Source organism: Neodiprion pinetum, chromosome 1 (assembly GCF_021155775.2).
Source record: "Neodiprion pinetum isolate iyNeoPine1 chromosome 1, iyNeoPine1.2, whole genome shotgun sequence".
Classification (NCBI taxonomy): Eukaryota; Metazoa; Arthropoda; class Insecta; order Hymenoptera; family Diprionidae; genus Neodiprion; species Neodiprion pinetum.
In genome coordinates, this window is record NC_060232.1 from 31,534,379 (window position 1) to 31,548,620 (window position 14,242).

The window sequence follows — 14,242 nt, forward strand, 5'->3', positions numbered from 1 at the left end:
AATTTTTATTTCCCATTCATTTGGCATGGGAAAATTTCCGTTTTCGTTAAAACTTGAAATACTTATGAGCTGTTTAATATTCTTTAAATTCGTGTACAGATTCTTGAAGCTAATTCTTCAAGCTTTCCAAACCTCTGTAATGAAGCATAGTTATCTGTTGAATTGTGAGGTGGATAAGTCACTTCTTGGATCCCATATAGCTAATAGTAAGAAAGCATTTATTGTATACTGGTTTCTACATAACTATCATTGTAACACACCGTGGTCTTTCGTTCCCAACATCACGGCGAGGAGAAAAAGAAAAAAAAGTCGTGTGCGATGACACCTCGTGTGCCATCTAACGAGTTCTCTTCCGAAAGACAAATGTGAGCATACACACACTCATCATTATCATCATTAGAACACACCTTACAGTCATCTGAAAAGTACCAAATTTTACCGATAAAAAAAAAAATCGGTTCGAATAATGATAACTATGCTTATTCGTAGACGTTTGAAAAGTCGAAGAATCAGCGTCAAAGATTTATATACGAATTTAAATAATATGGAATAGTGTACTAATATTTCAACTATTAACGAAAACGATCTTTTTTTCTATCGATGACTAACATTTGAGGAGGTTGGAGGGAAGAAACAACTTTTTTTACCACCCTCATATACATATATACACCAATTCGCACATCGTCGATTTATCGATTCTACATCACTCTACTGGTAAGCTAGCTTCGTTTGATTGACGTACACATGTATTTGCGTATTTTAGGGTGAGTTATTTAGGGCTTCCTATTTGTTTACAAACCTGGTAAATATTATTCTTATCATCAGAAAAATTTTACGCTTCACTTCATCCGGTAGTACAATGAATTTGTATTCCCTTTCGAAGGTTGGTTGAAAAAATGGAGAAAAAAAAAAAATGTATCAGCCTTCGATCGCACTTTGGATGTGAAATATTTACAAGTGGTTTAGTGATTGTTTGAAATATTGAGAAAATAGGCAGAATTCATTGTTTGATATATATCGGTTTGGTGAAATGTTATTGGACAATTGCTTGCAGGACATGTGATTTTGGAAACCGATTTACACAGAGTTCTGGAGCAAAATGAAACGAAGAAAAATGACAACCAGTAAATTGCGCATATTTACACGATTTTAAGGTGAAAAAGAATTTGCTCGTCTCCATACAGATGAAAATACTTTTGATTCTGGTTTCGAATACTAAAAACGAAAAGATCGAGTTGCTATCCGATGTAGGATTGACTGTACGATAACCATAAGCTTGGATGCGAAAAAAAAATGCAGCGAAACAGAATCTTGGGTAATTCGAGAAACTAGACAAATTTGTAAACGGGGTTTTTAAAAACTTTTATTGTTCGATCTCAAAAACGACACTGGATCGGCGTAAATCGCAGACCGCAGAAATCCACCAGTAAAAAATTGCGCAGACTCGACTCGTGCCGATCGAGCGGTAGGTGACTAAGTTAAATCCGATTGAAACTAGACGAAGAAAATCGGTGAAAACGTGGTCGGTTCCGAAGGCCTCGGAACAGCGGCTCGTACGCGTATCCCGAGCGTCGGTGTATCAGTCACGAGGTATTTACACGCACGGGCACACATCCAGGGACGGATAAACGTCGGTGCCCTTAACGAGTAAACATTATACCTGGCCGGGTGTCGCGTGGATGGACTGACGGATGGGTGGGTGGACGCGGGCGTGCGTGGGTGTCGAGGCGATACCTCCTCGAGGGTGGCGGGATCGCGGCTTCCGTGTGGGTGTCGCGGTCGAGTGTTGGTGCGCGAGCGTTGAGGCTAGAATAAGGTAGGCTCGGGTGTAAGGAGCGCCGCGTTCGTGTCGACGGCGCCCCCGAGCAGGCAGGCAGGCAGGCAGGCAGCAACCCCTAAGCCTGGTTAGGGGCGAAGGCGGCGAGCCGCGGCCGCCACAACACGACCGCCGTCCTCATTGGTCGACGCGCGCGTCTGGGAGGGGCTCGGGAAAAATTGGAGGGGAGAAAAATCCCCTCTAAATAGCTCTCCGTCAAGCGGTGAAAAACTAGAATCCGCTGAACCGGCATCGAGAACGCGTCGCCGACGTCTTCGCACCGTCCCGATCCATCCGCGTTACGCTTGACGAGAATTATTTGCGATTCGATTCGTGTGTCGTAGAAGTTTCGAGTACGTCAGTGAACGGTTTTGCAATCCGGGAAGTGTGACCGTTGTTTGTGAAGTGCTCGGCGCTAAACGCTGATTAAAAACGCACGGAGATATTGGAGTACACGTAACGACAAGAGGAACGAGACAAGGCTTCGGACTGTCGCGTTACTCGGATAACGCCTGAAATTTTTCAAGGAAAATGCATCTGCCGGACGGTCCCATCGGGATGGATAACTTCGGCGCTATTCACGACACCCTCAGGGCCTGTCACGGGGACCTGGTGCAGACCGGAAGTCCGGCGATTCTCTGCAGCGCCCTGCCGACTCACTGGAGGTCGAACAAGTCTCTTCCAGTCGCGTTCAAGGTGGTCGCTCTCGACGACGTGGTCGACGGTACGATGGTCACAATCCGTGCCGGAAACGACGAGTACTGTACCGGTGAAATGAGGAACTACACGGCGGAGATGAAGAACCAAGTTGCCAAGTTCAACGACCTCAGATTCGTCGGTCGCAGCGGAAGAGGTGCGCTGCTCGTCCCTTCCTCGGATTCTTTGTTTTCGTTTCTCCGTTTCTCCGCCTCGATCATTTCAATGCGGCTAACGGAAACCGCCCTCCTTTTTATGCTTTCAGGAAAGTTGTTCTCCCTAACGATCCAGATCAACACGGTACCCCTCCAAGTCGCGACGTACACCAAGGCGATCAAGGTCACCGTCGACGGACCCCGGGAACCTAGATCAAAGTCGAGTGAGTACGAGGTACAAATTGGGCAATAATCGTGTCGTCCGGTTCCTCGAGGCAATCGCTAAAGCTCCGGAGGACCGGGAGTCGCTCTACGCGGTTCTTCCCGGCTTCTCGAGACCTCAAAACCGCGCCGTGGTCGCCGCGGTGGCCCGAGCCGAGTTGGCAGCCGTTCAACTTTCGCCGTCGAGGCGACGCGGCTGTTTTTTCAAGCCGGATAACGGGATTGGCCGGGGCCAACTAATCCCGCGTGTTTATTGGTCGCCCAGGGACGCGGGGGCGCCGGAAAACGAAGCGGCGTCAAAGAGGCCGCCGCGTTTCACCGTCGGAGTTGTTTGTTTATTCGGCTGCATATGGTTCATCCCCGCGGCACATATGCGTCGCTTCCTCGACGATACTCCTCGCGTAAACATTTCCAAGCAGAAGCGCTGCGCCGTGTCGAATCGAGTCGAGACGAGTCGGGCGATAATGACGATCCTCCCGCCGAGACCGAGACTTATTATTCCATTAATCGCGTTTATCGCGATGCGGCCTGTGTTCCCCACGCGGTTCACGAATTTTTACTCGAATCGTGGCTTCTACCGATACCGGACCGATAACACGCCCCGCGTCTTCTTTGAATCCGCTGCTGTTCGCGTTGATCGCTTCTCTGGCTCATCCGAATTCACCCTATTTATAAACTCCGATCTTCTTCTACGTCGACCAAAGGTTACGCAACGCGTGCCTAAACAATCGATAAATTTAATTTAAAAAACTGACCCGGAAATCCTCCTTTTGTACTTATAGATTACCAGTACGGACCCGGATTCTCGGGACTCGGACTCCTGAATCCTTGGCTGGACGCCGCTTATTTAGGACACGCTTGGCACATGCCGCATCCGGCGCTCGTCAAAGGTGAGAAAAGTTGCTTTTTTTTTCTTTTTATTTTTTTTTTTTTATCCCACCACGTAACGCGCAGCGAAATCCGCGATTCCTCTTAGCTCTGGCTGTTGCGGCAGACGAGAAGAACGGTCGTCGCATTGTTTCGATATATCGATCGTGTTACGTCACAGGATGATTCATTCCCCGGTGTACATGCCAGGCACAGGACCTAGGGGGAGTCTGCGTGCAACCCTCTAGTTTCCCACCCCCTCTCAGCCCTCGGAATAATAATGCAAGTTGGTCCCCTCGTATCGTCTTCGCTGCACTTTCTCTCTGCTCGTCGAGGATCAAAATTCGTCACCGTGTGAACGATTCTCGGGATCTTCACATCGACAGCGGTTGCCTAATTACGCACCGACACGCAGGATTTCATCCCAAGATTTTTTACCTTTCAGGATCTCTGCCGCTGCCAACTCCGAACATGTTCTTTCCGACCTTCACGCCCTCCGTGCCAACGTCCGCCTATCCATTTCCGGAACCGATGAAGTACCCGGAATACGCGACGCTCCCGAAGATCAAGGCGTCCTCGACACCGCCGAGGAGTCCCAGCGACAGCGGCAGCGAAGCGGAGGAAGTTAGAAGCGCCTTCGTACCGATTCGCCTCAGCACCCTGAACCAGTCGCCGCCGGTCGTTCCTGCGACGACGCCTGCGATGCCGAAGAAACCAACGGAGGGAGTCAGGAACGAATTGAAGGCCCCGAAGACCCTGATATCCCAGAGATCGCCGAAGAGTCCTTCCCAGACGAAAATCACCTCGCCGGCACCGGCGAAACCAGTCTGGAGGCCGTATTAAAAGCCGGATCGTTATCGCCGAGATAGGATTACCTGGATCAGAAGAAGATGAACTTCGAGAGTAAAAGATTGAATTTAACCTAAGACGATGTGAGCTGGAAGCCCGCGGATTCGGATTCGAGGAACGTCGCGTAGTTCGCCTGCTTCCCGGTCATTGGATTATAAAATACTCGAAACCGAGGCAAATCGATCGGTCAAACAATAATCCGTCGTAAAAGTTATGAAGGGGAAAAAACTTTGGCCATAGGATCAACGGATTTTACAAAGTTGCACGTGAAATTTCTTGTAAATTAACCTACCTTAAACGCCTAATTATACAAATATATATATATATATACACACAATTGTAAATAGTATTGAAAGAATCAAGAGACCGGTTGGTAAAAGACGAAGAAGAAAGAGTATGAAAAAGAAGGTAGTGTGCAAAGATTGCGCGTGTAAAAAACAAAAAAAAAAAAAAAATTTCGACACACTGTTAACATTGTCCTTCGGCGAAATGGGGAAAAAATCGATCTACGCGTAAAATAATTCTATCACGAACAGGATATACATAATGCGCGATAATATAGAGCTAGTGTAAATAAGAGCTGTATATAATTGGACAATAACAGGATTACGTATTGGGAAGAAAAAAAAGAGAATGAGGTAGAAAAGTTTAAAAAAAAAAAAAAAACAAATAGACAAATACACAAACAGAGATGAACATATTTATAACAAGCAAATTTTAATTTTTGCGATGTATTCGTGACCAGGGAAGTAGATTGAATCATGTTTAGTCGAATTCCGGGCAATATTGTCATTAATTTATTTGGTTAGGAAACCACATATTTTCGACGTTTCGGCCGGGCCCCGCCGACCATATTCAGGAAAATTGACAACCAGTGCCTGCTTAGGTGCTATCAGTGCGGCATTTTATTTTTTGGACTTCCGTCCAAAATGCGGACCGGAATTGATCGGAATTCGACTAAACATGATTCAATATATATTTAATGTAAATAGTAGGTATAAAATTATATATAGTGACGGAGTTCGTGAAATGAGAGATAAAAGTTGAAAATTAAATATGAAACAACAATTCTTTAAAAAAACAATGAATCACCCGTGTTATATTTTGCCATTCGTTCATCGAAATCCATAATTCCCCGACCCCGATCCGATATTTTATAAAAAGTAAGCAGTTTATCCCACGTTTTTCGGAAAATCTTCGTCATCCGCAGATTTAATTCGATCGGCGGAGTTTTCGCGTTGCCGTTATTCCGTGGCACCGCGTTGGGCTGCTGGATCGGCCGTGAAAGATCACGCAGAGAAGAACCATTCGTCATAGGACAAGCTGCAGGGGGATTTTTACTAACCCATACATATTCGCGCGTGTGTATGTACATTGTATGCGTAAATATTTTTTCCTTTTCGCTCTCTCTCTCTCTATCTCCGTCGTTGTGATTTAAATCTGAATGGGTGTACGGTAGGTACGGTATGGTAGGTTCGAGACCGGCGTATGGGTTCCCATAAAGGAAGGGCTTGATCTGGCATGGGGCAATAAGGGGAGTGCGTGAGATCTATATTAGTATATACGCCGCGCGGCACGCAGCCCGAGGGTTCTCAAATACGAAATTCTACTTCACTCGGAACAGTTGGCCGTAAGGATATTCCTCGATTCGTCGGACGCGTGACGGCTCGGCTGTCTATCCGTCGACTCTAACTCGACTTGAGACAAATTTTTTACGCAGGGATCAAACTTGAGACCCGATTCTATGGTCTGGATTTTTCACCTATCGCCTTCGAACTGAAACCGAATGCGAAAGCTGGAAATTGAATCGCAATCAAAATTTTGGTCGATTTTTATCTCGTCGTTGGATTTTCTTTGATTTCCAGTGCACCGGGTGATTCTCGATGGGCTTCTAACATTATTGGCGATATTTAGCGGTTTGCGGATTGTCTGGAATCATTCGAAATGAATTTGGTATAAATCACTTGATGAAGTGGAAATCAATGAGAGCCCATGATAAGACAGAAGTCGGTAGACAATGAATTTAAACCACTCGTCGTTTACCTCAGAACTTACAAACGTGATTTCCGTTATTTCCAACCCGTCATCTATAGTATTTGCAATGATTTTCATTGAATTCAGTTATCTCGATCGATCCTTCCTTATTTCAAAGAACATTTCAGTCGTTCAAGTTCTTTTGGTCTGAAATTTCATTTCCAAGAGTTAAATTTATGACTTCCTTGAGCGAACGGCCCCTCGAAAAGTATCGAGAAGACGCTGATTTCGGTTCGGAACGAATTCCTTTCCTCTTAATGTAAAAAAAAATTGAACAATCGTTACAACACTTGCGCTTCGAGGGAACAATATCAATTGTCAAGAAAAGAAACAATTATTCCTCTCGATCCGCGAAACTGAGTCAAAGCAGAGGAAGGGAGGAACTTTATGCAGAGGGAATTCCAATCGAGTGGGTACAATTTCTGACAATCTTACCGAGACGCCCGCTTTCGAGGGAGGAAAGCTATAGATCTGAGTACCGGCTTGAGCGAGATCCTCTCAAATTATGAGAATACCTAAGTGCACTCTACACTGCAGGATTATATTCGGATAAATATATAATAACCCACGTCAATTTGATTCGTTGACGATTTCAGTTGTACGATACATTACATGTATTTTATACAATGAATTTTTCTATTCTTTCATGGAAAATTGAAAGTAAATCAGCTCTTTAGTCAGCCCGGTCTTAATTGAACGAAGCTTTGACCATTAGACGGGCAGTTGTCGAAGCGTCCTCTCAACTCCCGGCAACTTGACCAAAATGTTCTCAACTTACGTCAAAGAGATATTTAATTTCAACTTGTTAACCAGCTAACGTATTCTATACCTATATGTATACGCATCATTGCTGCAGAAAATGATGCAATTTTCTGTTTTCCCTTATAACGACCAGGAAGAAGATTTTCTTGAAATGATTTATTCGAGAATAATTTGACGCTCCTTTTGTTTTCACGCGAGTGTTCGAAGGAATTTACGGCTGATAAAGATAACGGCATATTTGCGTGCAAATATAAACGGAACTGTACATAAATAACACCTCTGTTGTAAAAACGGCGGCGCACGAACCGCGTTCCATCGCCTTCTGCTGACGTTGAATAGACAACGGAATCAAGCAGCCGTGAACCGGAATCGCGGGATGCCTGGCCGTCGATGGGACGTGTGCAAGGAAGGGAAAATCGCGAAATTTCCACAGCGTGCGCGTGCATATAGGGCATAGAATGCGCGAGCACATACGGACGTGTTATATACTATAAATTCGAGCGTACGAGGTCCGTTCGACTGTGAACTACCCTGCTAACTAATGTTTGCTCAAAAAATCAACCCATAACTTTGTTACCAGGACTCGTGAAATGTTGTCGCGTTATATGTGTTTCGCATGCCTATTTCACTGCGCCCCGTAACAATGCGCGACGCGAGAACCGAACGAAACGACGTATTATGCAGCCATAGGTACACTATATCTGCCAGCGCGCGGATAATTTTCAATTTATCGTAACAATGCGAAATAAAAAATGCCTCGAAGCACTTTTTTTTCATTATTGGTCCCGGAAAACGAATCATGGAGAATCAAATGTCTCTGCGTCGTGGAGAATATTTTAAGCTGATTCAAATGTCTCTAATTTTAATTTTAAAACCTCATGATCCGGTTAACTTGCTTGGAAAAAACAAAACTTAATGACGTCACCTGCCTCGACAACCTTTTCCTTTGAAATTTTTTTAGAAAAATTGTAACAGGACGATCAGTCATGGTAAGACGCATGCATCAAGTGTCCCTGGGTTAGAAAAAAAGGCGTGATTTTTAACACGGGTATCGATTTCACAACATCGACGAGACGTTGAAATTAGTGCGACGAATCAGTTACGGGTGCAGGGAGTTAGGAGAATCGTCGAGTCAGGGGCGTGCACCTGTGTGCCCTGGTCTTAATTTGGATGTGGCATGACGCACGGAGTTACGTACGGGGCCCGAGGATGCAAACAATTCTCCATAGGTGTGCGGACACACACCAATGCTCGCGATATACGCGCAGATTCGTAGGTACAGGGGACCGCGTAGCTCGGCAGTACAACGCGAAGGGTAAAAGGGCGGTGGGGGAGGGAGTCGGCGGTAGCTGGAGGGTCCTAGAGTTAGGCAATCAGCGTTGATGAGGGGTGAACGGGGTGGGGAACCGGTGCTCGGACAATTAGTAAGCGGCCCTGAGCCGTCGGACGTAGAGGAGGAAGGCTGCGTCGGGGGGATGAGGACGGGAACCGTGTGTCCGTATGCCTACACCTACTCGTATTTAACAAACGCTAGAGGCACTTCGTCGGCGAAGTGTGTCGCCGCGGAGGGCCAACTTCTGATTGGGCTCGGGACGAAGCTTTATCGCGAGAGGCCGGCGAGCAACGGCCCCAATAAGAAGCCGAGGGCCGCGAGATCGTCTCCGAGGAGGCGAGAGCAGAGCCAGCCCCCTCCTCTTTCCGCAACCCGGAGCTCGGTAATCGCTCGAGTCGTAGCCGAGCAAAGTCGAGATACATTTAAATAAATACACTGAGAATCGATGAATGGTAACGAGCCGGCTGAATGCCTCGCATTGGGATGCAAAGATGCTCGTTAAGTCTGTTCGGTCGGCTGGATGCTGCCGCGCTGCTTTCGACGCGAATCTCAAGGACGCGGGCCGGACTTGCCGTTATTGCGTTACGTCTCGTGCAGTAAGCTCTCGCCTTTCTACGGGAAAATTTCAACCCTCCGTTCGCGCGAGAGCTTGTTATTACGCTTAAGCTTTCCGCGGCATTTCTATATGAACATTTTTTCAATGTAATTATTCCGAAAGCCGCCGTCGACGCCAATTTCAACCAGATGCGGACTTCGTTTCTACGCGCCAGCTTCCGAGCCCTTGTATAAGAGCGTTAATTTGACTGGAATTATTATTCCCGTCTCGAGTTTCGCGGTTGCCGCAAATCATCGAGCTACTCACCGCTCCGCGTTACATCTTTCTCGCTTCTGCGTTAGAACAAAAATTGCAGGCGCGTTACAGAGTGTAGAATTCTCGATCGACTGCAGCCGCATTCGGAACGTATACCTTGTACCTACGTTCGGCTGAAACGAGAATAACCGTGAGTTTCAATTTTATCCAACGCCGTAAAAGCTAATAAACCGCAAAAATCCTGCACCATGTTTGTAAAACCACACAGCAGTAGGTATGCGGCGTTTGTCGTTCGTACAGCTAAACAGATATGGCTGGTGGAAGTTGGGCTGTACAGTTTCGCAGTAAGCAGATATGGTTATGGGGTCGGCGAGGCGGCATGGCACCTAGAACAGACCGGGCCTCCGCTTTACGAGAACAATTTGATTTCAGGCATTGATTTTACGATAGGGTTTCGCATCCCTTGCGAAAGCCACTCGGCCATTCTTCGTCCGGTTTTATTTGAGGTAAAAGTTGTGGTCGTTGCATGGAAAGTGAAATAAAATTTTAGCAGTCTACAATCCCGGGAACCGAATGTTTTAGGCCCGAACTTCTACTCGCCAGGTATAGAGGTACCAATTTCAATTTTCCCCGCACTTTGACCGGGCGAGGAGAGTCCAAAGTCTCGTGCAAAACTGGACTCCGGGTCGAAACGGGAACTGAGATTACCCAGTCCAGTTTTGATTCTGCGGCCTAGCTCGCGGTCGCGATCTGCGGGTTCTTAGCGGTCAACCGGCCGACTCGACCGGTCCGGTTCACCACCCGGAAGTTCCGGCTCTCGAAACCCGTCCTCTCGATTAACGCTCACTTTTACCCGCCATCTTTCCCCTGAATTCAATCGAGGGAGCGACCATTGATTTTTTTATACACACAGAACGATGTGATATATGCGCAAAAATGAAGGAATTTTCCACGGTAAAATTGTACACTTTTCATGAAATAGGAAACATTTCGTAATCATTTAACTTATTCACGATACGTACGAATATGCGAAAATTACGAGAGCAGTGTGCTTCGCCGTGCGATGCATGCTCGTGTTTTCTTTCACCCTGTCCCTACTATTCCTCGCTCTATATTGCTTCGATTGGCTAATAGCGGCCGAGCGATCCGACCGAGGGCAGTGCTGCAGAACTCATCACCCAAGAGGAAGTGGACAAGTCGGAATAATTTCCTTACACCGTCACCGTCGTCTGTCCTGGGTAACGGCTGGCCAATGCAGCCCAATATCGAAATGCGAACTGCTCTGCCCCCTCAGCGATTGACCAATTTATCCAATCGATCGATCGGCTTTGAAGCGAAGATGTGATTTCGCCTGCTGGGAAAATGGAAACGAGGAATTGTAAGTTACGGTTTTTGATTGGTCGGCAGCGAGGTTTATTTTTCACTCTTTTTTTGCCAGTGTTGATTGCTCTGACGAACGTACGGAAGTTTTCATTGAATTTTGAGCTGGAATGTGAGCAGCGTTTAAGGCCTGAGAACGGTAAATCACTCATTTTGTTCGATCTTGGCCGCAGGGGTATTAAATTCTTTGGAGAAAAAATAGGAAAGCAAAAACGTGAACCGTTGTAACTGTTTTTAGTGCAAAAAAAAAGGGCTGGATGCAAAGTAAACAGAAATACACGGGCTGTGCCGTTTTTCGACCGAATAAAAAATATTACAGGAACAAACCGGCGAAAAGCTGTATATAATAGAAATATATGCATAGATACTGGTATGCAATAACCACAGAACGGAGTCTAGATCACCGTAAGGGGCCCGGGGTAGTGGGAATATGGAAAACCGAAACCAAGGATTCAAGGTTAGGTCGTAAAAGTAAAAGGGATTTTCTTTTGGACCGACGTTCGTAAGGAAGCAAATGAATCAGGCAAACAGAGCCCAGCTAAATTTGCGAACAGTAAAACATTTTCTAAGAAAGCTGCGAAGCCTGCGGTTGTAATGAAGCCAATAAAACCGTACCAACCGGGAATGCACTACCTCATTTCACCGATTCTCAAGCACGTTTCCCAGGAGACTTTTTCCTTCTTCCCCAGGCTACGAATTTCCGACTTTTCCGAAGAGCTTACAGCGGGAAAACGCCGTAAAATTCATGCAAGGATCGAATCTCGGTACGCGGCTCGGTCAAGGCTCTCTAGAGAAATTTAAGAGAAAATAATGTGCAACAATTTCACGATCTACGTGATTATAATGTATAATCAATGTACACGCGTATCTCAATGTGCCCAAACTGAAAATTCGTCCCAGGGTTCAGTTTAGCTGTTGTCACACAGTGCGCAGCTATTTTCGGTCTTTTTTTCTCTCCTTTTTGCAGATTTCACAGAGACACGCGTGTGTGAAACGTGCGGATATCCAAATGTATGGTGTACGAAAATCGATATAATCTTACACAATAGATGTTGCAAAAATTATGGATAGGCGATAGGTCCTGCACGGCACTCCGGGAGAATGTCTCATCCATTTAGGTCCGTCACACGTGACTGGGTGGGGTGAGTCTGATCTAAGGGTTCTACATGGGAACAGAGGTTCTCATGTAGATCCCGGCAGAGATTGCTCCTTCCTTGCGCACCCTTCGCTACCCAAACACCCTGCGGACTTTACGCTCGCGAAGCTGAGCTCGCGCCTCGATCTTCCAAAAGTAAACAAAATGCTTCGCTTTGGCAAAGGCGTTTAAGGTATCGGGTCGTTTGCAGAATCAGGTGGTGTCAACGTGTTGAGATTATTCCCACTAATTTGTTATTCCGGTTTGTTTGAGGATTGAACGAAGCTTTGCGAAGGACGTCGAGGATGACTTTAACCCTATGAACAAGGAAAAAGAATGTCGCATCGATACGGAAGATGAGAAAACGCCTCGAAATCTAATCAAACTTCGAGGATAAAAATACGAACGGTACGGTAGACGGTGTTCGTTTATTTATTTATTCATTCGGCGTTGTACAAGAGTGACGGTCTATTGGCCCAATAAACGAAATGTGATACAGTTCTCATCGTATTATCGATTATTCGCACGTAGTGTTCGGTGCAGCGTGCGGCAAGCAGCGGTCCAGGTCCCCTCGTTCCCTCGTCCCCACGGCTTGTGCACCCTTACATACGCGCACGGACAAAAGTGGCGCAGTGTTCGATGCCCCTCGCCATTTGGGGGTAACCACCCCGGCCTCCACATCCTCCAGATTCTCCGGTCCCGCAAGGGGTACGCCACGACAACCCCCTGGGTAACCCCGACCGACCCCTCAAAATCAACCGCCCCTTCCCTTATGCTATTCTGTATGCGGTATTAGCATGGGGTGCCTTCAGCCCAAAGAGTTTCCTTCTCTGAGTCACGATGTCCGATCAACTATTGTCCAATCTCGCCGAGGCCCGCTCTGCTCTTGTACAACGCGTTAGCTTGCCGCTCACCCCGACATCCCAAGTCTCCGAGGGACTCCTCTACCTGTCAGCGCCTTTCGACCTATCCCCTGTGGGTCTTCCGACCACGTCAAATGCTTCGTGCTCTCTTCGTTCGCGCCACGGGACTTCGGGGTTAAGGGTTCTATCATTTAGCAGCACGTGAGCATACCTCGAACACTTTATCGGGGCACAGTTTGGACAGTCTCACTCGATGTCAATATCGGCGATTACCATGGGTCGTTTTATTTGCGAAGTTTTATTGTACCTTCAGATTATTCACTCTCAAAATTACGCCAACTATCGAGTACAGAGTCTGTTTCAAAGATGACGAAACAATTTTTTTCCTCAATTGCTTCGATTTCGGCTGCACGTTTACTAAAAATCGTATAATTCAAGCACGGCCTGACGCTGTGCAAAAAAAAAATAAAAAATTGTCCAAGAGTCGACGCGTTGACCATAAAAAAATCTTTGTGGAGCACCGATTCAGAATACAACATTCAAACGTATAGATATCCGGTGAAGTGAGAAAGGGTATAATATGTAGATCGGTTCAAAAATCGTTTGACGCGTTATTTATTCTGTCTCGCTTTACAACAAGCCAAATATTGACCTAACAATCCTTCCTGGATGTGACGTGACGTGACATCCTTCTTCACCTCGTGACATAAAGTAGTGGGGTTCGAATGGTTGATGCGATGGGGAACGGCGAGGGGGTGCGCAAGGGAAGGGGGAGGAGGAGGCTAAGCATTTAACAGGAGCGCATACAAACGTATCAAAAGCCCTAAGCCCCACCCTCTCCGCTTTGCTTGTGCTTACTAAAGTTTGAAACACAATCATGTCCATACCAGGTCGAATATATGGGGACGCCTCTGTCCGCGATCTACGCGACATAATGTATGCGACACGCATGTGTGCGACATGGGGTTCTTTGTCCGGGGGGCGGGCTAACACCATTATCTAATACTCTACGGTCTCCATATGCGGTGCCCCAGCTATAGCCCACTGAAGAAGGGGGCCTCGCGCTTCTGTGCGAACTCGAGGCAGAACAAGTATTGTCCATTTGCTCCCGAGCCCCGGGAGTAGGACTCGAAGAGTTGGGACGATCGTCGAAAGTGAGCTGTAAGTTTTCCCGTGCCAAGTGAAACCTGAAAATTCCCCGGTATCCAAGGGCCGCGACTTATCATCGCAGTGAGCGTTTCGTCAACCTTCATAAATGATTTGGGGGGAAATTCCCACGGGATGTAATAACGAAGCCCATTTGTAGCGGGTCGCAGTGG

At 46.6% G+C, this 14,242-nt stretch overlaps 1 protein-coding gene across 4 annotated transcripts in view; it reads left to right on the forward strand.

Moving 5' to 3' along the window:
- LOC124221205 (segmentation protein Runt) overlaps window positions 1-5,283 on the forward strand; it is a 40,791-nt gene extending 35,508 nt beyond the window's left edge. For 3 of the 4 annotated variants that reach the window (XM_069136813.1, XM_069136814.1, XM_069136815.1), the window contains 4 exons: window positions 2,344-2,669; window positions 2,778-2,891; window positions 3,672-3,779; window positions 4,202-5,283. In XM_069136813.1, the coding sequence (XP_068992914.1) occupies window positions 2,348-2,669; window positions 2,778-2,891; window positions 3,672-3,779; window positions 4,202-4,599 (942 nt within the window). In that variant the 5' untranslated portion in view covers window positions 2,344-2,347 and the 3' untranslated portion in view covers window positions 4,600-5,283. Of the gene's footprint in view, window positions 1-1,933; window positions 2,670-2,777; window positions 2,892-3,671; window positions 3,780-4,201 lie in introns of those variants that run through there. The other variant, XM_046630969.2, reaches the window with a different exon arrangement.
- The last annotated feature ends 8,959 nt before the right edge of the window (window positions 5,284-14,242 follow it).